At 47.7% G+C, this 27,800-nt stretch overlaps 1 protein-coding gene across 8 annotated transcripts in view; it reads left to right on the top strand.

Moving 5' to 3' along the window:
- NOD2 (nucleotide binding oligomerization domain containing 2) overlaps positions 1-25,163 on the top strand; it is a 39,386-nt gene extending 14,223 nt beyond the window's left edge. For 3 of the 8 annotated variants that reach the window (XM_010376381.2, XM_030925433.1, XM_030925428.1), the window contains exons 3-12: positions 462-567; positions 3,142-4,957; positions 8,690-8,773; positions 8,997-9,080; positions 12,027-12,110; positions 14,671-14,754; positions 15,402-15,485; positions 17,595-17,678; positions 21,916-21,999; positions 23,832-25,163. In XM_010376381.2, coding sequence (XP_010374683.1) covers positions 462-567; positions 3,142-4,957; positions 8,690-8,773; positions 8,997-9,080; positions 12,027-12,110; positions 14,671-14,754; positions 15,402-15,485; positions 17,595-17,678; positions 21,916-21,999; positions 23,832-23,904 — 2,583 coding nt within the window. In that variant the 3' untranslated portion in view covers positions 23,905-25,163. Of the gene's footprint in view, positions 1-461; positions 568-3,141; positions 4,958-8,254; positions 8,278-8,689; positions 8,774-8,996; positions 9,081-11,351; positions 11,835-12,026; positions 12,111-14,670; positions 14,755-15,401; positions 15,486-17,594; positions 17,679-20,191; positions 20,534-21,915; positions 22,000-23,831 lie in introns of those variants that run through there. The other 5 variants (XM_030925430.1, XR_004055482.1, XR_004055483.1 and 2 more) reach the window with 5 other exon arrangements.
- Positions 25,164-27,800: the final 2,637 nt, after the last annotated feature.

Below are 27,800 nucleotides of genomic sequence, written 5' to 3'. Positions count from 1 at the left end.
GAAACTTTTAAGTGGAAATGGAAAATAGGCAGTTGGATGTGTAAGTCCAGGGTTCAGGGGGACAGTTCAGGCTGGAGATGAAGATGTGGGAGTCTGAGCAGAGATTGTATTCAAATATTCAATCCATGAGACTTGATGATATCACTTCTCTTCCAAATGATTTACAGCCTGCAGAATCATTTTCCCTATCTTTGTAGGGTTTTGTCTTCATTTTGTTTCATTTATTTTTCAGTTATTCACTGTTTTAGTGAGTTTTGGGTAGGAGCCAGATTGGATGCGTGTGTTCAGTTCACCATCCAACACTATTAACTACTTGAAACTTATGTGGTTGTTCGGTTGTTTTTCTGACCTTTTATTCTGGACAGAAGAGAGATGCTTATGAAGTTGTAGTAATCAGTAAGCCTTCCCACATTGCTCCATCAGCCTTCCTGGAAGAACAATGTCTTCTGTCTTTCTTGTAGGCAAGAAGGCTGCTCGATCTTGCCACAGTGAAAGCGAATGGATTGGCTGCCTTCCTTCTACAACATGTTCAGGAATTGCCAGTCCCGTTGGCCCTGCCTTTGGAAGGTAGGTATATGTTCTCAGTTAATCAGAAAGGGAAGGGCAGTCAGTGCAGATCCGTGGTTAAGAGTAGACCACACCTCGGTTAGCATCCCGTATGCTGGCAGTGTAGCCTCCATGTGACTCAGTTTCCTTGTTTAAAGGCTACCACCACCCCCATCTCATTGCGATTTTAGGAGGATTAAAAGGACAAAAGTGTGTGATGTTAGCTATTAGCTTTCATTATCTCCCACACAATATACTGACAATTGGAGCTACCATATGCTGAAGGCTAACTAAAGGTGTTACTTACCATCCAAACTCTCATTATCTGTACCAAAAAGATATGGACACATGTTTTGAGTTAGGGCTTGTACCTCTTGATCTCTGAAATTTAGCAGCTCACAATCGGAAACTCAAGAACCAAGTGGATCTAGAGACTCTGGTATCCCTCAGTGCCCAGGGTCACCACCCAAACTCAGGAACAGGAGGGGCTTGGACAGCACCTCTTGAACATGCCAGGCATCCTGCCAGGTGCTTTATGGACAATGTCTACCCTTTGCAACAACCCTGAGAAGTAGGTGGTGGTTTTTTCCTCTTATAGATGTGGAAACTGGGCAGGGAGGTTAAGTGACAAGGGAGGGGGAGATGGGTCTGATTGTAAATTGTCCCCACCTACACTTTCTCTTTTCTTGGGAGAAGAAATGTCAGTTGTAAAGAGAGGGTGCAAAAGTCTGGCACTCTTTAGGGCTTGTTCCTATACCACTGTAGGCAAAGCTCATTGGCACTGAAGCTCCCTGAGCCGTGCGTGGTGCTGGCAGATGGGTCTATCACCCTGGGCCCTGCCCTCTGGGCAGCAAGCAAACCTGTGGGAGGGGTGGCTGTAAGTCTGTGCCTGGCACCCGCGAGTGCACCGTCTCATCAAAGAACGGGATCTAAACATCAGTGCACCACAGCGGGGTGAGCAGCATGGAGCGCGGGGCCTGGTTTGGCCCTTGGTTAAGGTTTGCTGTTGATATCATCAAGCACAGCTGGTCACTGTAAGACCAGGCCAGGGTGCAGGATTCCCCACACTTCTAAAGATGTGTTTATTTCTCTATAAAATGACATTTTCTTTTTTTAGTATCATTGGTGATGGCTGGAAAGCCTGCATTGGAAATCAGGTCGGAAGAGGAAGATATATATCTGATATGTATTGGAGAGGAAGATATTTATCTTACGGTCTAAGTTCAGGGATCCTGGTATATTCAGAGGGCAGAAAGCTCAGCAATAATCATCAACTCTGGGAACAACAAAGGTGACATAAACACAGGGCGTCCCCTTTGTGTGACTGCAGATAGTCATCAGTGAGCTCAGAGCTCTCTGAAAATTACTTGTTAGTTTTTGGGTTGCAAATAAGTGGGCCAGTGTTTGGTTGGAGGCAGTGAGGCTGTGATGGCGGGGGACCGTCCTGAGTTCCTACCAGCCAGGGACTCTAAACCAGCACTTCCCCGTTTCCTGAAAGGGGAACTAAACCCTGACACAGGAAATGGCTCGCTCGCATTGCTTTCAGGATAAGAAAGGAAGACCAGTAGCCTTCCAAACACACCCTGTGCATGAAAACTCTCCGTGCATGGGGTGCATGGGGAGGATGAGGAAGTGGAGGCAGGATCACAGACTCTCATTCTAGTGCTCAGCTGGGGCACCCTGGTGACCCCGAGGCCTTCTATTGCTAGGCCCACCCAGATCAATCAGGATCATCTCCCCATCTCGAAGTTTAACTTTATCACATCTGCAGAGTTCCTTTTGCCACATAAGGTAACATATTCACAGGTTCTGAAGATCGGGACATGGACATCTTCGAGGGTCTATTGTTGTGCCTACTATAACCATGAATAATAATGATAATAAGCACCATTTTTTGAGAGTTTGCCATGTCAGATATTCTTTTAAACTCTAATTTATCTCACTGCCTCCTGAAACAATCCTTCCAGGTGTATATTGTCCCCATTTTTACAGATGAGAGAACTGAGGCCCAGAAAGGCTAAATGGCTTGCCCAAGTGTGTGGTGGATGCAGGTTTTCAAACTCAGGTGTGTCTGACTTCAGAGATTGGGCTCCTGAGCCCTTAAGCCCTTTGTTCCCCTTAGAAAAAGTTAACTGAGAGTGAATGGTGAAGGGATTTATCCAAAGCCACCCGGCTATTATGGCAGGACAGATATCAGAATACAGGTCTTCTGATCCCAGCCTAGAGCCCCTTCCCATCATCTACAACTCCTCCTGGTGAGTAATGATAATGGCAGTCACTGATGTCTTTGGACTTACTTTGTGTTGAGCACTGTGCTGAGCACTTGACATACGTCATCTTAGTTGATCCGTGTAAAAAGTCTGTAAGGTAGAGATCAACATTTCTCCCACCTTACAGAGGTGGAAACTGATGGTTAGGAAGTTTCCTTGATTGTCCTCAAAGTCCACAGCTTGTGAATGGAGGAGCCAGGATAGGCGCTTGCTGGCAGTCCTATCCCTTCAGTTATGTCAGCTTCCCCCACAGCAGCCCACTGTCTGATTAGGTCCCCTCTTCACCATGGTGCCACCTTAATCTGCCCCTTCTTCTGCCTTCCAGCTGCCACATGCAGGAAGTACATGGCCAAGCTGAGGACCACGGTGTCTGCTCAGGCTCGCTTCCTCAGTACCTATGATGGGGCAGAGACGCTCTGTCTGGAGGACATATACACAGAGAATGGCCTGGAGGTCTGGGCAGACGTGGGCATGCCTGGACCCCCGCAGAAAAGCCCGGCCACCCTGGGCCTGGAGGAGCTCTTCAGCACCCCCAGCCACCTCAACGATGATGCAGACACTGTGCTGGTGGTGGGTGAGGCAGGCAGCGGCAAGAGCACGCTCCTGCAGCGGCTCCACTTGCTGTGGGCTGCAGGGCGAGACTTCCAGGAATTTCTCTTTGTCTTCCCATTCAGCTGCCGGCAGCTGCAGTGCGTGGCAAAACCACTCTCCGTGCGGACGCTACTCTTTGAGCACTGCTGTTGGCCTGATGTTGATCAAGAGGACATCTTCCAGTTCCTCCTTGACCACCCTGACCGTGTCCTGTTAACCTTTGATGGCTTTGACGAGTTCAAGTTCAGGTTCACGGATCGTGAACGTCACTGCTCCCCCACCGACCCCACCTCTGTCCAGACCCTGCTCTTCAACCTTCTGCAGGGCAACCTGCTGAAGAATGCCCGCAAGGTGGTGACCAGCCGTCCGGCCGCTGTGTCGGCATTCCTCAGGAAGTACATCCGCACCGAGTTCAACCTCAAGGGCTTCTCTGAACAGGGCATCGAGCTGTACTTGAGGAAGCGCCATCGTGAGCCAGGGGTGGCGGACCGCCTCATCCGCCTGCTCCAAGCGACCTCAGCCCTGCACGGTTTGTGCCACCTGCCCGTCTTCTCGTGGATGGTGTCCAAATGCCACCAGGAACTGTTGCTGCAGGAGGGGGTGTCCCCAAAGACCACTACAGATATGTACCTGCTGATCCTGCAGCATTTTCTGCTGCATGCCACCTCCCCAGACTCAGCCTCCCAGGGTCTGGGACCCAGTCTTCTTCGGGGCCGTCTCCCTACCCTTCTGCACCTGGGCAGACTAGCTCTGTGGGGCCTGGGCATGTGCTGCTACGTGTTCTCAGCCCAGCAGCTCCAGGCGGCACAGGTCAGCCCTGATGACATTTCTCTTGGCTTCCTGGTACGTGCCAAAGGGATCATGCCAGGGAGTATGGCGCCCCTGGAATTCCTGCACATCACTTTCCAGTGCTTCTTTGCCGCATTCTACCTGGCATTCAGTGCTGATGTGTCACCAGCTTTGCTCAGACACCTCTTCAATTGTGGCAGGCCAGGCAACTCACCGATGGCCAGGCTCCTGCCCACGCTGTGCATCCAGGGCGCAGAGGGAAAGGACGGCAGCGTGGCAGCTTTGCTGCAGAAGATCGAGCCGCACAACCTTCAGATCACGGCAGCCTTCCTGGCGGGGCTGTTGTCCCGGGAGCACTGGGACCTGCTGGCCGAGTGCCAGGCATCCGAGAAGGCGCTGCTCAGGCGCCAGGCCTGTGCCCGCTGGTGTCTGGCCCGCAGCCTCCGCAAGCACTTCCACTCCATCCCGCCAGCTGCGCCGGGTGAGGCCAAGAGCATGCACGCCATGCCCGGGTTCATCTGGCTTATCCGGAGCCTGTACGAGATGCAGGAGGAGAGGCTGGCGCGGAAGGCTGCACGTGGCCTGAACGTCGGGCACCTCAAGTTGACATTTTGCAGTGTGGGCCCCGCCGAGTGTGCTGCCCTGGCCTTTGTGCTGCGGCACCTCCGGCAGCCTGTGGCTCTGCAGCTGGACTACAACTCTGTGGGTGACATTGGCGTGGAGCAGCTGCTGCCTTGCCTTGGTGTCTGCAAGGCTCTGTAGTGAGTGTTACTGGGCATTGCTATTCAGGCATGGGGAAGCATCATCAAGACTAAGTGTGGGAGCACCAAGCTGGGATCTAGAAATCTGGGCCCAGCTTCACCTTTGCCACCCTTCTTTGCAACCCTGTCCAGATCCCTTCCCTTCTGGGTCTTAATTTCAGTATGTGGTGATGACAACCATACTTTATTGACTGGCCTATGTGCTGGGTCTGGTGCTACACTTTCTGGAATGACCTCATCTAATCTCTACAACTACCCTGGGCTGTAGGCAGGACTGTTATTATCTCCAATATCCTTGACTTGAGGCTCAGAGAAGTGAAGTAACTTGTCCAGGGTCACACAGGAAATGGCAGAGCTGAGGTTCACAAATCACATATTCCTGATTGCAGGTTTCCTGCCCCCCACCAGTCTCTGGATACACTTCAGAGGCTCCCTGAAAACCTTGAGGTCACATGCAGAAAGTTTTGTGTACCATGTGTCACCAAATCAGAGGTGACTAGTGCCCCATCAGAGACTTTAACATCCCAATCAGATGGGAATTTCAGGGCCCAAGAAATAGAAGGTGGCTGCAGGATTTCAACAGTGGCTGTCTTCCATTTGCCTGGCCACTTTCAACAATGGAAGAGGAGCCACTCTTGGATTCCTGAGGTAGCACAGTGTCCAAACAGGATTTCAGCACTACCCGCATTGCTTAGAGCCCCAGCCAAAGATATGAGGTTTTGCCCTTTGGAGAATCGGTGCCTCTGAACTCAGTGGCCTCTTTCCACATCTTGAGGGCAGGTAAGGGCAGAGGGTGTGCCTAGGCCTGGGGATCAGCATGCCACAGATTCCCCAACATCCTTCCAGCTTGAAAGGGGACGCCCTGCTTCTATTTAGAACCTATGGGAAAGCAGAAGTTCTAGATTAAAGTTAAAATCGATTCCCAGCCTCCAGGGTCTTTAGGCTACACCTGGATGACCTTAATTGACCCTAAGCATGGGACAAACCTCTTCTTGAGAGTATTAGGATGGTATACATCTTCTCTGGGGCAAAGCAACAAGATTTATTTTTCACTATGGGCCGAACACATGGATATTCACTAGAAACTGTGCAGTGACTTTTGTTAACCCTGACATAAGGACCATGGTCATAAGCTTAAAGCATAATAACAACATAATACATAACATATATAGCGATGCAATGAATATAAATATGATTATACCCATCATGGTCTTGGAGGAAACAGATGATACACTTAAAATGGGTGATCTGAGGAGAGTTTAATAAAGAGATTGTTTACAAGCCATGGGCAGGAGTTAGGAAGAGCGAGAGGGTTGGTGCAGGGGCCTGGGGTTAATAACAGCTGGGGGAGGGTAGACTTGAAGGGGGAAGGGGAGGGAGACTAATTAGCTGGGGGGAAGGTATGGAGAGGGCTGCCTGAGCTTCTGCAACCTGGAAGAATACCACTTGGCCCTAACTCCCCACCCCGACTCTTGCCCCTGGCCAGTGCCTTCCACTGACTGGACCCATCAGGGAGACCGAGTGGGCTGCCTGCTGGAGTCGTCCCCAGGCATCAGCCTCCCAGGAGCCAGAGATGGGTAGAGAAGGGGGAGAGTGGATCTGGCCAGGCAAGTGGAAGACAGCCAGCACCAAACTGTATTTCCCTAGGAGGGAGGATCCTGATACTTTGAGTGGGAATTTGGAAACCTGTCTGTTGGAGCAATTTCCCTGATAGAAATAAGAATGTGCATTTTCCTGGGTAGTAGACTCATAGTTTTTACCCTAAGAGGCCAGGCATCACTGGTCTGTATGATCCTCATAGGCCAGTCCATCTCTGGAATTCTTGAATGGATCTTCCATCCTTGATGAAGGATGTCCCCATGATTCCCAGGGTGTGCAGAAGGGCTCTGGGAAACCTGTAGGTCTGTCTGTATGTTCAGAGAAAGGTGAGCGTGGCCTGGTTCTAGCTCCTGGTGCTCAGACTGTGGTGTGTAAAGGCGTTTGTGGAAATGCAGATTCCTGGGCCTGCCTCTAGTGATTCCCATTCAGTAGGTTTGCGGTGGGGCCCAGGGCATCTATATTTTTCACAAACACCCCTGAGGATTCTGATACAAGTGGTCTCACTCTGAGAGAACTACCGGTCTGCAGCAGCCAGCTTGGTTTTCCATTAGCAATTACTGTCCTTGAGCGAGTTTTACTGCTCTTCACCTTACACACACTAAAATTGCCAAGGCCGTAGGGGAGGGGAAGCAACCATGAGGTTGCTGTGAGTGCATTGTATGTGTGTGTGTGTGTGTGTGTGTGTGTGTGAGAGAGAGAGAGAGAGAGAGATAGAGAGAGAGAGAGAGAAAGACAGAGCGATTGAGAGAGAGAGAGAGAGAGAGATAGAGAGAGAGGGAGAGAGAGAGAGAGATAGAGAGGGAGAGAGAGAGACAGATTGAGAGAGAGAGAGAGAGAGAGAGAGAGAGAGAGAGAAAGACAGAGAGATTGAGAGAGAAAGAGAGAGAGAGAGGAAGGGAGGAAGGGGGAGGGCACAGGCTCCTCTCCCACAGTGCCAACCTGCCTCTCTCCCACTTGAAGTGTTTCCATGCCAACTGAAATCCTCAGCCTCTAGGAAACCCTATATACACAGTGCCCCTATATAGGTTTCTTTAGACTCTGGCTCTCTCAGACTCTAGAGTGATGACTTTAAAAGTTTTTTGAATGTGACCCACAGTGATTGAGAGAGAGAGAAAGAGAGAGAGAGAGAGAGAGAGAGAGAGAGAGAGAGAGAGAGAGAGAGAGAGAGAGAGAGAGAACCACCGTGTAAACATGGAACCAAAGCTTTACGAAATGACTTTGCTTTATGAACTCTGAGGCACTCTGCTCTCTTCTGTTCTGTTCTATTTCCATTTTAGAAATGCTGCTCAGGGCCTTCAAAATGGTTTGCATGACCTGCACCCTGCAGTCTGAAAAATCCCTGCACTAGAGAAGTGGCCATAAGAGACCCTAAGGGAGAAGCTGCACAATGTCATGGTTAAGAGCGGGGTTTGGAGCCAAGCTGCCTAGGCTCAAAGCCTTTATATGCCGTACAACCTTGGCAAAGTCACTTCGCTTGTCTGTGCCTCAGTTTCTTTCTCACGAATGCACATAATAATGGTACCCACTTCACTGGCTTGTTGTGAGGAGGAAATAATGTTATTACTGGAAAGTGCTAAGGATAGTGACCAGTGCTAGCGATCATGGTTCTAGGTGACTTTTACCGTGTGCTAGGTGCTCACAAGGCTTTATGTGCACAGCCTGGTGAGACTGATAATACTATTGTTCCCTCTTTTATAGATGAAGAGACCAGCAAATAACTAGTAAGTGGCTGATCACGATCCCAATATCCAGCTGAGGCACTCCAGAGCCTGAGCTGTTAACCATTCAGTCAAGGCCTCACAAGTTTGCCTGAAGATAAAGAATCATGTGCACAGTTGTTAAAATATACAGATTCCTGGGCCCCACCCCGCAGATAGTTGATTGCCAGCTCCAGGGTACGGGCCTGAGAATCTGTATTTTAGGGAAGCTTTCAGATGATGTTGTGATCAGGTGAGTTTTGGGAGTGGTGTCCCAAGAGAAGTGGCAGATAGGGCTTGCTCAGCAGGGACTAGCTTGTTGGAGTGGTGTCACTGGGGATGTCATCAGGGATGAATGAAAGTCTTTGGGGGGTTTGTAGATTCTTTTCTTGTCTTACTGGCTCCATTTTCAAATGTATTTATTTTGTCTCTTTAGTTTGCGCGATAACAATATCTCAGACCGAGGCATCTGCAAGCTCATTGAATGTGCTCTTCACTGCGAGCAATTGCAGAAGTTAGCGTAAGTCAGCCTGGGCTGTAGACAATGGGCCCCAAGTCCCCTAGTCTCACCCCAGGTCATGCAGCCTGGGAAGCTGTGAGTGATGGGCTGGAGCAGGGGCTGTTTTCATGATGCGGAGGGGTGCCGGTGATTCCTGCCCAGAGGGGAAGGGGAACCCTGGGATTTGGTGCTCACTGTCCATTGTGCTTTGCTTCTGTGTCTCCTCTCTTCTGGAACTGAACAGTCTATTCAACAACAAATTGACTGACGGCTGTGCACACTCCATGGCTAAGCTCCTTGCATGCAGGCAGAACTTCTTGGCATTGAGGTGAGCCCAGGTTTTCCTTATTCCCTGGAAACTATTTTTTGCCCCATACCTGAGTCAGTCTGATCTGGTCTTGGCCTGGCGCTGCCCACGCTGGCTCCTGACCTCCTGATTGAATGCAGGGACAGCGTCTCATTTTAAGCAGGGGTTATCTAATGCTGTGATCTCCCCAGTAAACTCTGGACTAGCCCTGCTGAGGACTTCCTGTCTTTTGACCTTTGGCCCTTAGGGCAAAAAAGCTTTTCTAGGCCCCTTTCTTTTTCTGTGTCTAAGAGTGTCACAGTTTTCTGGGGTTACTGAGTTCCACGATGCATGTTGAGCTTGTCCCGGTGGAGGAGGCATACACAGTTAGTTGCCACCCCAGCTGTGGCAGCCAGTTGCTGCAACACTCCCAGGAGGTCCTTTCACCACTCAGAGCATGCAAGGTTTGCAGTCCATCTGGGTCTGCATTTCTGCTGCTCCAGTGTTTCCCAGTTTCAACTGGAGTCTCTCTCTCCTGCCTGATGCCATTAAATCGCCCCTTTAGCTGGCCGCTGGGTTGGCCTGGCTTCTCTGTCTTTCCCTCTCTCTCAGATATTCTTGCCTCCTGTGATTTGTGAGGCAGTAAAAGAAGACAAAGTAAAGAATTGCCTCCATCTATTCTTTTACCTCTTGGGCTGGGTTTGTGGATGGGAGCTGCCATCTTAAAATGGCTGGCCACATAGCTCAGCCTCGGCGAGGGCTACTGAGATCAGAACCACAGGTGCCAATTTGTACAAAGGACTCAGTCCTGCTACCACTGCCTGCTCCCTCAGACTCACAAGCCTGAAATAGGCTGTGGCCAGACCTGGCTGGCCCATCCCTGAGAAGGGTGCTAGTTTCAGAAATGGAGGCTGAGTTTGTGGCCAACACAATAGTCCTCTGTTATGTGCAGGAGAGACATTCTAAGACCCCAGTGGATGCCTGAAACCATGGAGAATACCAAGCCCTACACATACCATGCTTTTTCCTGTACCTACACACCTGTGATAAAGTGTAGTTTATAAATTAGACACAGTAAGAGAGTAATAGCAACTCATAATAAAATGGAACAATTATAACAATATACTATAATAAAAACTATATGAATATGGACTTTCTCCATCTCCCTCAAAATATCTTCTTGTACTGTACTCACCCTTCTTCTTGGGAAGATGTGTGGTGGTAAAATGCCTCTGTGATGGGAGGAAGTGAAGTGGATGACGCACGCAGCACTGTGCTGTAGCGCTGGGCTGCTGTTGACCTGACCACACGTCAGGAGGAGAATCATCTGCTCCCAGAGATCCTGAATCTTTGAGCAACGATGAGGTCGGCGGCTGGATGTCAGGAGCAGATGATCTTGATGACTACCAAATGGGAGCGTATAGAGCGTGGATGCCCCGGCCGGGGGACTGATTCACGTCCTGGGTGGGATGGAGCCGGATGGCGTGTGATCAGAATAGCATGCAATTTTAAATGTATGAATTGTTTTTCTCTAGAATTTTCCATTTAATATTTTTGGACTGCAGTTGAATTCAGATAACTGAAACCATAGAAGGCGAAGCTGCGGATAAGCAGGGGGCGGGGACTACCGTATATCATTGTAATTGAGAGCACAGGCTCTGGAGCCAGACTGCCCGAGGTTTGAACCTCATTAGCTGCATGACCTCAGGTCAGCCCAATATCTGTGTGCCTCTATTTCCCCTTCTGTAGAATGGGGGTAATAACCATGGCTACCTCACAGGTTGTAGTGATGAGCAAGCCAGTTAATCCACATGAAGGGCTACACCGTCTGGCAGGGGCTTTATATAGTAAGCGAGTGGCTGAAAGATGATGGGTAAATTACACAAGAACTCAGCTTGCTTCTCCTTATGTGAGTCCGGTCCTCCAAGCAGGGATTCGATGTGCCACACATTTATTGGGGAAAAGTCCTAAGAGGGGAAGTGGGGAAGGGAGCTGGGGGAGGCTGGGGGATGTGTCCCTGAGTGAAGGAGAGAGGGAAGGAAGGAAGGTTGAGACGGGGCACCTCGGACTTCAGTGCAGTCCTAAGACATCTTGGCAAGGCTGATGAGGAGTTCTTGAACCAAATTCACCCGGCAGGGGAGCCTGATGTCTCAGGCAGGGGCTGGCAAGTGCAGACACCTGGATGTTAGATTTTGGAGCACAGTAGCTGGGGCCCTTGGCTACCTCCAGGGAGCTGAGGCTGGAGACCTGAAAGGCGAGTTCTCCTAGCTGCCACACCCCTTCTCCAAGGCTACAGTAATATCTGCCTTATAGGATTGCTGTAAGCTGAGTGGCTTGAAGTTCCTTAAAAGAATGAAGACGTATAGTTATCCCAGGAAGCCTGGAGTTGCAGGTGAGAGCTCTGGGGCTTCTCCGAAGCTCTCCGAGGTGTCTGGATTTGGTTGCAGCAGGACTCTTCCTTGCTGGGATCTTCCCCCATCCCTAGCCTTGGCCCTTCCTCTCTCCTTCCTTCCTGGAAGGCTCAGCAGGCCCCACCCCTCTCTCCCACCCACCTGGACCTGCCCAGGGCTCTTGTGCAACAGGTAAAGCCTACCTGTAGCAACAGCAGATCTGGGAAGGCTGCAGAGGGCACGATGGAATCTGTATCGATGGTGGCTGAGGCCGGAGGGAAAGGTGTGACCCTGAGTCATCCTTGCTGTCCCAGGGAGACCACCTCCCAGGACAGCTGCCTACTGTGGCTCCTGCCAGGACTTGTCACACTGCTGTGCAAAACAGCATCCCACTGCCTCTTTCCCTTTGCTGGGGGAAAACCAAGTTGTGGGAGCCGCTGAGTAAACTGGACCTAGCGGCAAGGGCACCTGCTGTGGCTGCTGCCTCCTGGGCAGGTCCTCAATGCTTTCTTCCTGTGTTTCCCTGGCCAGGGCACAGATGGCCTGCCTCTTCTGGCTGCTGCTGTGTTCTCTCAGCCTCCTCTATCTTCCCTTCCAGGCTGGGGAATAACAACATCACCGCTGCGGGAGCCCGAGTGCTGGCCGAGGGCCTCCGAGGAAATGCCTCCTTGCAGTTCCTGGGGTAGGTTGGATTCCAGAAAGAGAGACCTGCATGGAGGGGCTTGGGACTTTTGAGGATTTAGGGGTAGATGAAACTCTTCAGCCAGGAGGCCCCAGAGGCAGCCCAGCTCCAGTGTGGCGAGGGGGGTGGGGCAAGCCAGGGAAAGAGTGGGCGGCCCTTGACTGCTACCTTCACACTTGGTCTAGGCCTGACAAACAGGAAGTTTGGGATGTTGGCGCTAGGGGAGGGCAGTGCCCATGAGCTGGTGGCAGGAAGCCCTCTGGGCCTCTAGGGGCGCTAGGGCTGTATTTTGGCTGCATATTAAAACCACTTGGGAGCTTCTAAACACTATTGCCAGGCCCCCCACCCCAGACTGATGAAATGCAAATATCTAGGTGCAGGGCTTAGGTATCAGGAGTTTTAAAAAGCTTCCCAGGGGATGGACATCCAGGGGTGAGGATCCCTGACCTAAGAAAGAGAAGGAAATGGGGAAGGACAGGAAGGCACCCAGGATAAGAGGGGGCTGTGCAAGGTCCTTTGGAGCTCTTGCTCCCTGTAGGACCATGCTAGGGCCTGCCAGGGAGGGGTGTACCCCAAACTGCAGCCCCAGGGTGGGCTTCCTCTGTTTGCTAGGCACCCAGGCTTGCACCTGTGCTGTTCCCAGCAGCCGCTCTCCTATCCTGTCATGCCCTAGTGTAAAGTGGGGTCCATTTGACAAGAACTGGGAGTTTTAGAACCTGGGACTGTAGGAAGAGAAAATAACCTTAGGGCCTAAGTGTTCCAGCCCGTTTCACAGGGAGGCAAGTTACTCCCAAGCTCAGTTTTTTGTTTTGTTTTGTTTTGTTTTTTGAGACGTACTCTCACTCGCCCAGGCTGGAGTGCGGTGGTGCTATCTCGGCTCACTGCAACCTCCACCTCCCTGATTCAAGCGATTCACATGCCTCAACTTCTCAAGTAGCTGGGATTACAGGCGCCCACCACCACGCCCGGCTAATTTTTGTATTTTTAGTACAGACAGGGTTTCGCCATGTTGGCCGGGCTGGTCCTGAACTCCTGACCTCAGGTGATCCACCCACCTTGGCCTCCCAAAGTGCTGGGATTACAGGTGTGAGCCACTGCACCCAGCCCTCAAGCTCAGTTTGAGCCACAAATGGGACTATGTTGCTCTAGAAATCAACATCTTTTCCACACTGCTTTAGTAGCAACAGAGTCTAGAACAAAGGAGGCCACAGCCCCACTGAACTCTCTTCTGCTTGAGGTCACGTCTGCCACATCGGGGGTATTTACCTCTTTCAACACGTATTTATTAGGGTACCTGTCTGGGCCAGGCATTGTGCTAAAACCCCCAAACGCTGTCATATGATACAAAGTGTTCTGTAACTTGCTCTTTTTTTTTTTTTCTTCACAATATATTATGGGAATTTTTTTAGGTCATTATGACCTCTTTACTTAATTACCTATTTATTTATTTTATTAATATTTACAGACAGGGTCTCGCTCTGTCACCCAGGCTGGAGTGCTGTGGTTGCAATCATAGCTCATTGTAGCCTTGAACTCCTGAGCTCAAGTGATCTTCCTACCTCAGTCTCCTGAATAGCTGGGACTATAGGCACACGCCACCATGCCTGGCCAATATTTTCATATTTTGTAGAGGCGGGGTCTCACTAGGTTGCCCAGGCTGGTCTCAAACTCCTGGGCTCAAGTGATCCTCCTTCCTTGCCTCCCAAAGTGTTGGAATTGCACATGTGAGCTGCCTTGCTCAGCCTGACTTCATTTTTCAAAGAGCCGCAGAGTGTTACATAATCTATTTAACTGGTCACTTTTGATGACTATTAAGTTGTTTTCAGGTTTTTTGTTATTCCAGTGTCATATCCCTGGGGCACAGAGCAGTGCTGGCACATAGCCAGAGTTCAATAAATATGTACCTAATGAATGAAAGTGCAGTAGACATCCTAATTCAGCCATCCTTTGCTAACTTGTGCACATAACTGTCCAGGGTAGGTCCCTAGAATACAGTTGATAAGTCAGAAGGTGTGAGTTGGGCCTTCTACACCTGGAAAGGGATGTTTTCAAACTACAATGAGTCAGAAGAGGATGGCCCAGAAGCTGAGGGTGTTGAAGCTGATGGTGTGGCAGGGTGTTAGGAAGAAGCAAGAGATAAAGAGCTTTGCAGAAGAAGCGTTAGACTTTGTTATGGGCAGGTACTGGAGGGTAGCTAAGGATTTGTGGGTGGCAGTTACCAGGAAGCTGAACTAAGTGTCAGAAAAAATGTCACAACTGTAAATTACTCTTGTCAGTGAGTTCCTGTCCTTAAGGGTTTGGGGCTGGGTAGGCCTCTACTATTCTCTAAGTCTGTAATGTAAAACCACTGAAAACTCTTGGGTTAAGTTCGGCCATCCCACCCAGAAGATAGAGACAGGTCCACTTTGCTGGAACCAGGAGCCCCAGGGAGGCCACTCTGGGATTGAGTGGTCCTGCCCCTCTGGCTAGGACTGCAGAGGAAGGAGGACTGTTAGTTCATGTCTAGAACACATATCAGGTACTCACTGACACTGTCTGTTGACTCTTTTGGCCTTTTCAGATTCTGGGGCAACAGAGTGGGTGACGAGGGGGCCCAGGCCCTGGCTGAAGCCTTGGGTGATCACCAGAGCTTGAGGTGGCTCAGGTAAGCTTCAGAGTCTATCCTGCAGTTTTCTTGGAGAGATCAGGTAAAGAGGGAGGAACTTGGGCCAATTTTGAAGGTCTTTGAACTTTATTTCTACCCCACAATGTTAGGCAATGGAGTAAGGAAAAAACACCGTTGGATTTCAAGACAGGACACTTGAGTCTTTCTGGGTGACTTTGGAAATGTCCCTTGTCCTCTCAGGGTTTTGATAGAGTATCTGTAAATTGAAGATATTGGGCTGGATCAGGTACATTTTATCTTAAGGACCAATTCCAATCCATTGGTAGTGGCTGCCCAGTGTACCACATTAAGAAGAATTCTAAGGCTTCACCTGGGCTTAAAGAGCACTGTAATCAATTAGTGATGTCTAAAAAAGGCAAAAAAACAAAACAAAAAGAGCACTGCAATCAATTAGTAATATCTAAAAAAAGGTTTAAAGAAAGAGCACTGCAATCCATTAGTGATGTCTAAAAAGGGTAAAAAAAAAAAAAAAAAAAAAAGAGAGAGAAAGAGAGCACCACAATCTATTAGTGATGTCTGAAATGGAGCAGACCAGGAGAGCACCATGAATATTGTCCTCCATAGGTTAGTTCATCTCTGAGATCCTTCCCTGCTCTGACATGCTTTTGTTCCATGGTTACCTCCAGCCTGGTGGGGAACAACATTGGCAGTGTGGGTGCCCAAGCCTTAGCACTGATGCTGGCAAAGAACGTCATGCTAGAAGAACTCTGGTGAGTTTGGGAGATTTTCTGCTCTGGGGAGGTGGATCACAATCTCTGTTGATCCCCTGGCCTCATCCATAGGAGCAGTTGTGTGGACAGACAAAGGTCAATGATTGAGTGAGTGACTGATTGATTGGTTGTGTTTGTCTTAATATGTACTGAGTGGTATGAAGCTTATAGAGCCTGGTATGTACATGCTAATTTTTTAATTTAATAAAATATATTGGTTTGCTGGTTTGATGACTGCCTCCACATGGCATAAGTGTTAAGAGCACAAACTCTGGAATCAAGCAGGCCATGATCTTAGGCAAGTTAAATAACAATTTCAGAATCTCAAGTTTCATGTCTGTAAAATGAGGGTAAGAATACTTCCAACCATAGAGGATTTTTGTAAGAATTAGATAAGGTAGTGCCTGTGAAGACCTTAATATAGTGCCTGGCATATTTGTAAGTGCTCCATAAATGTTAAATTAGAATAGTGGCAGGGTTGCTACTACTATTGCTGCTGCTGCTGCTGCTACAACTACTACTAGTACTGTGACTACTACTAATAATAAAGTTTTGTTATTTTCAAGTGAATTTGAGTTCCTAGGAGTACTGGGTATTCAAGTCATAGGTCACTTTGGAAGGTGTAATGGAGTTTTGATAGTTGAAAGAGGAACCATGAATCATGCTTATACTGTTGACCTGAAGCAGATTCTAAGTTTCTCATCCTTTAGATGCCGCTAGTATAGTTTTCTGACATGTTCTGGGCAGTTTCAGATTATGTCAGGGAGATAAAATGCTGAATGTTTGATTTTCCCAGGAAGCAGAAAGGTACTGCAACATATGGGCATTGACATAAACAGATTTTGTGGATGGACCTTGGCTGTTGCAGGGCTTACTAGCTCTACTAAAGTATGATTGATTCTATCCTGACTGGATTTTGCCACTTGGAATTTCTTAGTAGAGGAGAACCTTATTGTGAGAGCATCAGTTATGATTACTGTTAAAAGAAAAACTTCAGGCAAATTAAATTTAGCAGAGCTGATTTGAGCATACAGCAATTTATGAATTGGGCAGCATTCAGAACTGGGAGCGCTCCACCTAGCAAGGTGGGCAAGCAGTATCTATAGACAGGAAAAGGAAGTGATGTACAAAACAACTTGATTGGTTGCAGCTGGACACTTGCCTTATTTGGGCATGATGTGATGAGGCATTTTCCTTATATGGACATAGTCTGATCAGCTGGTAGGCTGTGATTGACTGAAGCCTGGCTGCTGTGATTGACTGAGACTTAGCTGTTTGTTACAAGGATATATTGTTAGGTTGCAGTTTGCCACATAGGAATTCAAAGTACGGAGGCAGTCTTAGGCCAAATTTAGTTTAATTACATGTTAAGCTGCAGGTGACAGAATATCTTCATCTATAGAGGTTTAAACAAAGAAAGGGTTTATTTTTTCCTGTATAGGCAGCCGGAAGTAGGCAGTGTAGGGTTTGTACAGTGGCTACAAGAGGCCAGGAGGGGTCTCAGCTCTGTCTCATTATCTTTCTGTTCCATCATCCTTAGCCTGTGACTTCATTCACATGGTTGGTTGCCTCATGATCACAGGATGGCTGCTCCATTTGCAGCACTACTTCTGTATTCCAGGATTCAGTCTATATACCAGGGAAAGCCATCTGCGTTTCTCTCCTTTAAAAAGCATTCCTGGAAGTCCCACCTGTCAACTTCCCCTTATGTATCAACCATGTGTATGTTACTTGACCAACTCACGTGTATGTTGTTTGACCAGCCCTGGGTGCAATGGAGAGTAGGAAATACAGTTTTTTCACCAAGTGCATGGCTGTCCAAATGAAATGAGATTTCCATTAATAAGGAAGAAAGGAAAGATGGATTTTGGGAAGCTGGGGGATGAGGGAACTTATTACATAGAGGGCCCTTGGAGTGAATTCTCTTGCAAATATGTCCCCAGAATTGAGAATCTCCACAATGTACTTTATCTGTTCTTTCTTTATCCATGAGTTTGGGTTTTCAGATGTTGGATTTCCTATATGGGGGGCATGTGAGTTCATCTTTATTGACATCATCTTCCATAATCAATGTTATATCAACTGGATTTTCTCTCTTGTTCTCACCAGCCTGGAGGAGAACCATCTCCAGGATGAAGGTGTATGTTGTCTCGCAGAAGGACTGAAGAGAAATTCAAGTTTGAAAATCCTGAAGTAAGGAACCCATAAGCAGGAAACAGGACAATAATTGCTGATCTTTGGAAGGGGCATTTCTGAATAAGATCTGGGCAGCTCCCCGCTGGGGTAACTCATGTGTGGTGGCCTGGTAGAACAGCTTGCCCTGGTCTAGGTGGACAAGGATTCCAGTGCAAGTTGTTTATCTGGGAGGTGGTCCCAGTAAATGCTGATAGGAGAGTGGTGAAGTGAAATGGGAAAGCGAAGGTAACCAATAAATGAGAGTTATCAAGAGAGTTATCAATGAGGGAAATTGGAGCTCAGTACTCTGGGGCACTCCTGGAGCCAGTGCAGAAAACACCTGGTCACCTACCCAACCAATGGGCAAGAAAGCCATGGCATTTATCCACCAACCGTCTGTCCTTCCTGTGTTGACGTGCGCTCATGGGGCACTGATTCTCTAGCACTTCCAGCTCACCCTCACCCAGCTAAACATGCTTCTGGGGTCAGGAGAATGGCCTCAGGCAGAGAGTGGCAGGTCTTTTCTGCAAGCAGTGGCTGGGGAGGTGATGTGATGGGGAGCACTGTGGCCTCCTCCAGTGGCTGACTCAGGGGTTTGGGACTTGTGCCACAAAGAGATGGACAACTGAGGTGAACATGAACCCACCTAGTGACCATCATGGGCTTGTCAGGGTGCTCTCTGAGGCTGATGCCGAAATTCCTATTTCAAGGAGACCTCAGGAACCCCATCAGATGGCTCCTTTGGCTGGAGGAAAGTGGTATCTGCCTAGGCAAATGTGGTCCTAGGAAAACGCTTGCCTTTTAGAAACAGACAGACAGACAGACAGCTGCCTCTGTGAGTGCCAGCTTTGCTGCCAGGCTGCTATCCACTCTGGCAACACTTGTTTGTGTTGCTTTCACAAGCTAGGAAATTTCCAAATATTTGGTGAAAACACTTCCACTAATCATTTGGGTGGAAGTGGGCTGGGAAGTTGGGGTGAAGCCCAGTTGTTGAGCCAGATGCCAGCTTTGCACTGAGGGTGGGCCTTTGGAAATACCAGGCCGATTATTGACCAGGTGTGGATATGGCAGTTTTGTCTTCCCTCCTTGTCACAGCCTTACTCCACTTGACTCAAGTGGATGCCGGGCAATGAGGCTGGGGTTTGTCCCATGCCACCCTGTCATCAGCCTTTTTATTCAGCATCCTAAACTATATCATCCCCCACAAAAATTGAACTTCTGATATATCTTTTTTAAAAAAGAGAAATGCCTGCATCTTTCTTTTCCAGGCTCAGTTTCTGCCAAGAGTTGGATAAGAGTCCAGGCTTGCCGGGTGCAGTGGCTCACACCTGTAATCATAGCACTTTGGGAGGCTGAGGCAGGTGGATCACCTGAGTTGGGGAGTTTGAGACCAGCCTGACCAACATGGAGAAGCCCCGTCTCTACTAAAAATACAAAATTAGTCGGGTGTGGTGGCACACATCTGTAATCCCATCTACTCGGGAAGCTGAGGCAGGAGAATCACTTGAACCCAGGAGGTGGAGGTTGCCATGAGCCGAGATCACACCATTGCACCCCAGCCTGGACAAGAGAGAAACTCCATCAAAAAAAAAAAAAAAAAAAAAAGAGAAAAAAAATAATAAAAAAGAGTCCAGGTTCTAGAACCAGACAGCCTGGGTCTTACCCCTGCTCCACCATTACCAGCCAGTTCTTCTTGGATGAGTGCCTCAGTTGCCTCAAGTGTAAATGGAGATAATGGCTGGACCTTCATTACAGGCCATGAGCATTCACTGAGAGAATGTAGGTAATAAAAGTAAGTTGTAGGTTGGAGCAAAAGTAATTGTGGTTTCGGACCATGATTTTTAAATTATTGTAACTAGGCTAAAATACATCTTTATTAATCAAAATAGGTACCATTACAATAAACACATTTTTGCCAATAAGAAATAAGTTTGTTTATTCCTGTAGCATAAAAATTCATGCTTTGGGATTTGACAAACTCTTGGAAAGCATTTTCTGCATCCTGCTGGTTGTAGAAGCATTTTCCCTGCAAAAAGTCGAGATTCTTGAAGAAATGGTAGTCAGTTGGCTAGAGGTCAGGTAAATATGGCAGATGAGGCAAAACTTCATAGTCCAATTCATCCAACTTTTGAAGCTTTGGTTGTGCGACATGCAGTCGGGTATTGTGGAGAATTAGACCCTTTCTGTTGACCAATGCCTGCTGCAGGCGTTGCAGTTTTCAGTGCATCTCATTGACTTGACGAGCATACTTCTCAGATGTAATGGTTTCGCCGGGATTCAGAAAGCTGTAGGGGATCAGACCAGCAGCAGACCACCGGTGACCATGACCTTTTATTTTTTTGGCACAAGTTTGGCTTTGGGAAGTGCTTTGGAGCGTCTTCTTGGTCCAACCACTGAGCTAGTCCTTGCCAGTTGTATAAAATCCACTTTTCATTGCATGTCACAATCGGATCAAGAAATGGTTCACTGTTGTTGTGTAGAAAAAGAGAAGATGACACTTCAAAATGATGATTTTCTTGGTTTTCACTCAGCTCATGAGGCACCCACTTATCGAGCTTTTTCACCTTTCCAATTTGCTTCAAATGCTGAACGACCATGGAATGGTCGATGTTGAGTTCTCAAGTGGTTGTAAGAAGATCAGCTTTGATGATTGCTCTCAATTGGTTATTGTCAACTTCCGATGGCCTGCCAGCACACTCCTCATCTTCCAGGCTCTCGTCTCCTTTGCAAAACTTCTTGAACCACCACTGCACTGTACGTTCGTTAGCAGTTCCTGGGCCAAATGCGTTGTTGATGTTGTGAGTTGTCTCTGCTGCTTTACGACTCATTTTGAATTGGAATAAGAAAATTGCTTGAATTTACTTTTTGTCTAACATCATTTTCATAGTCTAAAATAAATATAAAATAAACAGAAAGTATTAAGTCATTAGCAAAAAATCTTAAAGTGAGAATTGTGCATTAAAATGATGTATAACATAACCACATTTATTTAAGAATGTATGCCAATATCAAATGGCAAATTTCAACAGTGCAAAAACTGCAATTATGTTTACACCAACCTAATAGAAGCTCAACAAATACTGGCAATTACGATTAGCATTGCCTTAGGGTCAACTTGTAAGACATTCCTAAAATTGTGGGAAAGGGGGAAGACCTGGAGTGGACATTATCAGAAGGCAAAGCTATAAGCAAAAGAGCAACATGGGAAACACATGACTCCTCTGTTACTGTCCCTGGCCCTATCCTGTCTCCCCTCCCTGTTGTCAGCTACCTCATATGTTCTCTAATCTCTGCGTCTGTGCCCTCAAAGACCCCCCTAAAAATGGAAATATTACTGCTCATTGGTTATTTTCTATCAATTAAGTACTGTATTAGTCCATGTTCATGCTGATGATAAAGATATACCCAAGACTGGACAATTTTTGAAAGAAAGAGTTTTATTGGACTCACAGTTCCACGTGGCTGGGGAGGTCTCACAATCATGGCAGAAGGTGAAAGGCACGTCTTACATGGCAGCAGACAGGAGAAGAGGACTTGTTCAGGGAAACTCCCCTTTTTAAAACCATCAGATCTCATGAGACTTATTTACTATAATGAGAACAGGATGGAATTCAATTACCTTCCACTGGCTCCCTCCCACAACATGTGGGAATTCAAGATGAGATTTGGGTGGGGACACAGCAAAACCATATCGAGTACTGTGCAAGTGTTTTAGGTTTGCAGAGAGTGGTGGGTCTTCCCAGCAAGCAGAGTGTGGGGAGGTAATGCAGGGACTGGTGGCTGACTTAATGGCCCGGGACCCATGCCACAAGGAGATGGATGGTGGATGTGAACAGGAGCCTGCTTACACCCATCATTAGATTCTTATGCTTGATGACACAGGCACTCTTTTAGGCCCATTTTGCCAATGAGGAAATTAGAACTAATTTGCTCGAGATCAAAAAAGAAGTGGTATAGGTGGGATTTAAACCCAGGACATCTAGCACTAAAATTCAGGTACTTAACTACTATACTAAGGGAGTGGCTACTTAATTTGATAAACTCATCTAGTGAATGGAAGAGAGATGGGTACATTTCACTGACGGTACTGAGCCTTCGCTGATGAGCTCATTGGGAATCTCAGACATGAGTGGGAGGTGTCTAGGGGACAGATGGGCTTCAGTGGGCTGGCTAACTCCTGAAGTCTCTTTAACTGGACAGTTTCAAGAGGAAAACCAAGAATCTTTGAAGCTCACCATTCTATTTTCTTCTCCAGGTTGTCCAATAACTGCATCACCTACCTAGGGGCAGAAGCCCTCCTGCGGGCCCTTGAAAGGAATGACACCATCCTGGAAGTCTGGTAAGGCCCCTGGGCAGGCCTGCTTTAGCTCTCCGAGCCTCAGTTTTTCTATCTGTAAAATGGGGTGGTGGGAGAGAGGAAAATTTCGAGGATCCTTCTGATTATCACATTCAGGGAGAATGATTCTGCATGTGAGGGATCTGGTTCTCTGTCTAAGAAGTCTTTACTTCTTTAAGTAGGAAGCAATGATTTCATTTTTAAACCTTGACTATTTATTCAGCAACTTCTTTGTTCTATGAGATAGTGTAGGAATGGGGATGTGGTTGAAGAATGAAAAGAAAAGTCAGCTCCTGCCCTGCTGGGAACTGCATCTGCCTTCACAGGTCAAAGATATTGGATCAGACCTTCTGCGGTTCTGAATGGAGGTTACACAGGTTAGGAGCAGGTTGCACAGTGTATCCAATTCTCTATAAGAAAGCCATAGTCCTTCATGTATTTGAAAAAAGCAAGAATTGCATTCTTGACAGATTCTTTCGTTGCCTTAAAAAGAATGGCCTTGGGAGTCTGGGCAGCTGGGTCCAGTGTTGTGGACTTTCTCTCTGCTGAGCCACAGCTTCAAAGATTTGTTCTTATTTCCAGGGATCTATTTCTCAGACAATAAGTAAAGGTTTTCCCTGGCCTAATGTGCTATCAGTGAATGTTACTATGTATGTTCCAGGCACTGGGCTAGAGACTAATATTTAAAAGCCAGGACATTTCCTATAAAAAATCTGTATCTCAGGGTTTTCTCAAAAGAGCTGGGAACTCTGGATGCCCATTCATGATTCCAGTAGTTAACCAGAGTACAAGAAGGGCTAAGTCTTCTCAGATGGGCAAACCCACTCTGGCTGACTACAGATCCACCAAGCCTATTGCCTTAGACCAGGACCCTTTGGCAACTCATTCCCGTAAGCGTGTCACCCCTGCTTTAAATATGCAGGCCTTGTCTTCTTTCAAAAAGCATACAAGGCTGCAGCAAATGCAGATATCAAATGATGAAGTTAAAAACAAAAGCTTTGCTGGGCGTGGCAGCTCACACCTGTAATCCCAGCCCTTTGGGTGGCAGAGGCAGGAGGATCACTTGAGGCCAGAAGTTCGACATCAGACCTCTTCTCTTAAAAAATAAAAAATTCAGCTGGGTGCGGTGTAGTTCGTAGCTACTCGGGAGGTTGGGATGGAAGGATCCCTTGAACCCAGGAGTTCAAAGCTGCAGTGGGCCATGATTGCGTCACCGCACAGGCGACAGAATTAGATCCCGTCTCTTAAGATAATAAAAAATTTAAAAGTGACTTCAAAAACCTATGCTGTGATGGAGAGATTTTTCCTGCTGTAGGATTGTGACATTTCTGTGGCCTATGACATCATCAGGTTCTGGGGAGAGTGTAGGTTTTCTGTTTCTTTGTTTTTGAAACCATTGCACAGTCCTAAGAAACATTACATTCTGTGTCCTGGGCACCAGCCAACATCAGGTTGATATTTTAAGGGATCTGATGCTATTTGCTGCCTGTTAATGGAACTTGGGAGGGCACCAGGGTTTGCTCATTGCATTCTTGACAGATTCCCTTGTTGCCTTAAAAAGAATCACTGGCCTTGGGGAGTCTGTGGCTGGCTGGGTGCAGTGTTGTGGACTCTCTCTCTCTCTGCAGAGTCATGGAGCCTTGTTCAGAATGCTTCATGAGCTGCCCTGGTTGACCGAGGGTAAAAACGGCCCTGACTTCCCTGTAAGAAGCACTGCAGCTGGGCCAGAGGGTCAGCCCATCCCAGGCATGGGTTTAAAAAGTGGAGGCTTTTGTTTGAAAGCCCTGCTCTAATTTTGTCCTCACTCAAACCTCTGTTCACTTGATCTCCTTTAGGCTCCGAGGGAACACTTTCTCTCTGGAGGAGGCTGACAAGCTTGGCTGCAGGGACACCAGACTCTTGCTTTGAAGTCTCCGGGAGGATGTTCATCTCAGTTTGTTTGTGAGCAAGCTGTGAGTTTGGGCCCCAGAGGCTGGGTGACATCTGTTGGCAGCCTCTTCAAAATGAGCCCTGTCCTGCCTAAGGCTGAGCTTGTTTTCTGGGAACACCATAGGTCACCTTTATTCTGGCAGAGGAGGGAGCATCAATGCCTCCCAGGATAGACTTTTCCCAAGGCTACTTTTGCCATCGACTTCTTCCCAAGATTCAATCCCAGGATGTACAAGAGGGACAGCCCCTCCTCCATGGTATGGGGCTGGCCTCTACTGATCCTCCCAGGCTTCCACGTGGGTCAGTGGGGCCCATGGATGTGCTTGTTAACTGAGTGCCTGTTGGTGGAGAGGCCTGGACTATCACAAAAGACCCCTTCCCACTGCTCTGATGAAGAGGAGTACACAGAACACAGTTCAGGAAGCAACTTTCTCCATGTCTCAACTCATCCATCCAGGCCATTCCCCATCTCTGGTTCCTTCCCTCCTCCTGGACTCCTGCACACGCTTCTTCCTCTGAGGCTGAGATTGAGAATATTAGTGACCTCAGCGTTGATATTTCACCTACAGCACCCCCAACCCTGGCACCCAGGGTGGGAAGGGCTACACCTTAGCCTGCCCTCCTTTCCAGTGTTTAAGACATTTTTGGAAGGGGACACATGACAGCCGTTTGTTCCCCCAAGACATTCTAGGTTTGCAAGAAAAATATGACCACACTCCAGCTGGGATCACACGTGGACTTTTATTTCCAGTGAAATCAATTACTCTTCAGTTAAGCCTTTGGAAACAGCTCCACTTTAAAAAGCTCCAAATGCAGCTTTAAAAAATTAATCTGGGCCAGAATTTCAAACGGCCTCACTAGGTTTCTGGTTGATGCCTGTGAACTGAACTCTGACAACAGACTTCTGAAATAGACTCACAAGAGGCAGTTCCATTTCATTTGTGCTAGAATGCTTTAGGAGGTACAGCTATGGATTGAAAGCTTACAGGAAAAAAATTAGGCCCTTCCTTCTAAGCAAAGGTCTTCCTGGATTATTCAAAATGATACATGTCGAAGCCTTTGTAAATTGTCAGATGCTGTGCAAATGTTATTATTTTAAACATTAAGATGTGTGAAAACTGGTTAATATTTATAAATCACTTTGTTTTATTGTCTTAAGTTTATACTTTTATAGACAACATGGCCGTGAACTTTATGCTGTAAATAATCAGAGGGGAATAAAGTATTGAGTCAAAACAGCCATCTTCCTTGTGACCAAACATTTAAAAATATTCTGGCCAGGCACAGGGTCTCACTACTGTAATCCTATCACTTTGGGAGGCGGAGGTGGGTGGATCACCTGAGGTCGGGGGTTTGAGACCAGCCTGACCAACATGGAGAAACCCCGTCTCTACTAAAAATAGCAGAGGTTGCAGTGAGCCGAGATCACACCACTGCCCTCCAGCCTAGGCAACAAGAGTGGAACTCCGTCTCGAATAAATAAATAAAATACAAAATAAAAATATTCCTAAAGCTTATCAAATTTTCAAGCACAATTTTCTACTTGAGGGGGGGAAAATGATATTTTCAACCCAATCGTGTATAGCTTAAGGCAAAAGCAATTCTCAGAAAATAGCCAGGCAATCAAAACACTTTTGGCTTCAGTTTAGAAAAATTTAACCCCGTGGAGTTTTCAGCTGTGCAGGAGCCTCCCCGTACCCAGCCTAAAAGGCTGCAACACATGTGAAAAGGCCCCTTGGCTGCCCTGCATTCCCTCAAAGTGGCACCAGGAGTCTTTAACAGGAGAAAGATGGAGAAGGTTTACCTACGGCTGGCTCTCCACAGTGAGCAGCCTCTCAAGCAGGCCTTGTGTTAAAATAATGCTTAGCTGCATTTAATGAGCAAGGGATCAGGTGGTCGCCCAGCAAGGTGAAATGCTACTTCCTTGAAATTTCTCTTATAAGGAAACTGCGATTGCATTTGTGCGTGTCTGGCTCGCTCGGTGTTGCGGCATCTCCCTGCGTGGGACCCTGGACCCTGCGTGGGAACGTGTCGGTGGGTTTTCTTTGTGATTGGTGCCGTGTTCTGCCCAGACCATTGTTTCTAATATAGCAGATCAGGAGGAAGGTAGCGATGAGTCTCCTTTCACTGAGGTGAACCCACAGCAGCCCATTTGCATAGCACTATATTGGGTTGTCAATTTGTCATCTTTAAATTCATTCAGCAATGAGGCCAGGCATGGTGGCTCAACCCTGTAATCTCAGCACTTTGGGAGGCTGAGGCAAGTGGATCACTTGAGGTCAGGAGTTCAAGACCAGCCTGGCCAACATGGCGAAACCCTGTCTCTACTAAAAATAGAAGAAGAAAAAAATAAGTTAGCTGGGTGTGGCAGCGCATGCCTGTAATCCCAGCTACTTGGGAATCTGAGGCAGGAGAATCACTTGAATCTTGGAGGAGAAGGTTGCAGTGAGCTGAGATCATGCCACTGCACTCCAGCCTGGGCGACAGAGTGAGACTGTCATAAATTAATTAATTCATTAATTCAGCAATGATTTATTAACCAGTTATATAAGGACGACCAGTGGATGGACAAAACAGACATGGTCCTCAAGGTGCTTAGGTGAGGGTAGAGGGAGAGGCAGGCAGAAAACAAGTCAGTTGAAAAAGACATGAAAAAGTCTTCAGCCAGGCACTGTGGCTCATGCCTGTAATCTCAGCACTTTGGGAAGCCGAGGCGGGCAGATCACTTGAAGTTGGAAGTTCGAGACCAGCCTGGCCAACATGGTGAAAACCCATCTCTACTAAAAATACAAAAATTAGCCGGACATGGTAGCAGGTGCCTGTAATCCAGGTACTTGGGAGGCTGAAGTAGGATAACTGCTTGACCCCGGGAGGCAGAGGTTGCAGTGAGCTGAGATCACACTACTGCACTCTAGCCTGGGCAACAGAGCAAGACTCTGTATCAAAAAAAAAAAAAAAAAAAGTCTTCAGGCTGTTGAGGGGCTGGTCCGAGACAGGTTGTCTGAGGAGGTGCCAGGTAAGCTGTGTCCCCAAGAATGAGAAAGATATGGCCAAGCAAAGAGTGAGAGGGAAGAAGGGAGCATTCTAGTCATGGGGGGACAAGCAGTACAAAGACCCTGGCGGGTGAAGGAGCCTGGTATGCATGGTAGGCTTAATAGTCACTCCCGAAGATACGTAGATTCTAATTCCCGGGCCCCTGGGAATGTTGCCTTACATGGCAAAAGGGACTTTGGAGGTGGGATTCAGTTAAGGGTCTTGAGATGGGAAGATTATCCTGGGTTACCTGGATGGGCCTTAAATGCAATCGCAGTTTCCTTATAAGAGAAATTTAAAGGACAATGTAAAGCAGAGAAGAAAGCAATGTGATCACCAAGTAAGATGCTACACTCCTGGCTTTGAAGGTGGAGGAAGGTGCCATGAGCCAAGGATTGCAACTCTAGAAGCTGAAGAAGACCAGGAAATAGATTATCCCCTAGAACCTCTGCAAGGAGCATAGCCCTGCCTGCCTTGGCTCCAGCCCATTTTGGACTTCTGGCCTCCAGGACTATAAGGGAATAATTTGTGTCATTTCCTGCAGCAGCCATAGGAAACTAATACACTATGTTGGAGGCAAGCTAAGGGAAAGGTGTCACTAGATGGGTTTGCAGAGGTAGATAGGTCCAGTTCAGGAAAGGTGTCACTGGCCACAGTCAAGAATTTGGTCTTGATCTTGGAATAACATCAAGGCCTTGGAAAGTTCTAAGCAGGGGAGATGTGAACCAATTTACAGTTAAAGAAGAACTTCTTTGCTCCTGGGTGGAGATGGGACAGGAATATGTAGGGGTGGGCATGGGAGGCAGAAGAAGTGGGGAGGCTGCCTCAGAGCTATTGCAGGT

This window comes from Rhinopithecus roxellana, chromosome 20 (assembly GCF_007565055.1).
Source record: "Rhinopithecus roxellana isolate Shanxi Qingling chromosome 20, ASM756505v1, whole genome shotgun sequence".
In the NCBI taxonomy this organism is placed as follows: Eukaryota; Metazoa; Chordata; class Mammalia; order Primates; family Cercopithecidae; genus Rhinopithecus; species Rhinopithecus roxellana.
Note: the sequence above shows the minus strand (reverse complement) of the source record. Positions and strands in the feature narration are given on the sequence as shown.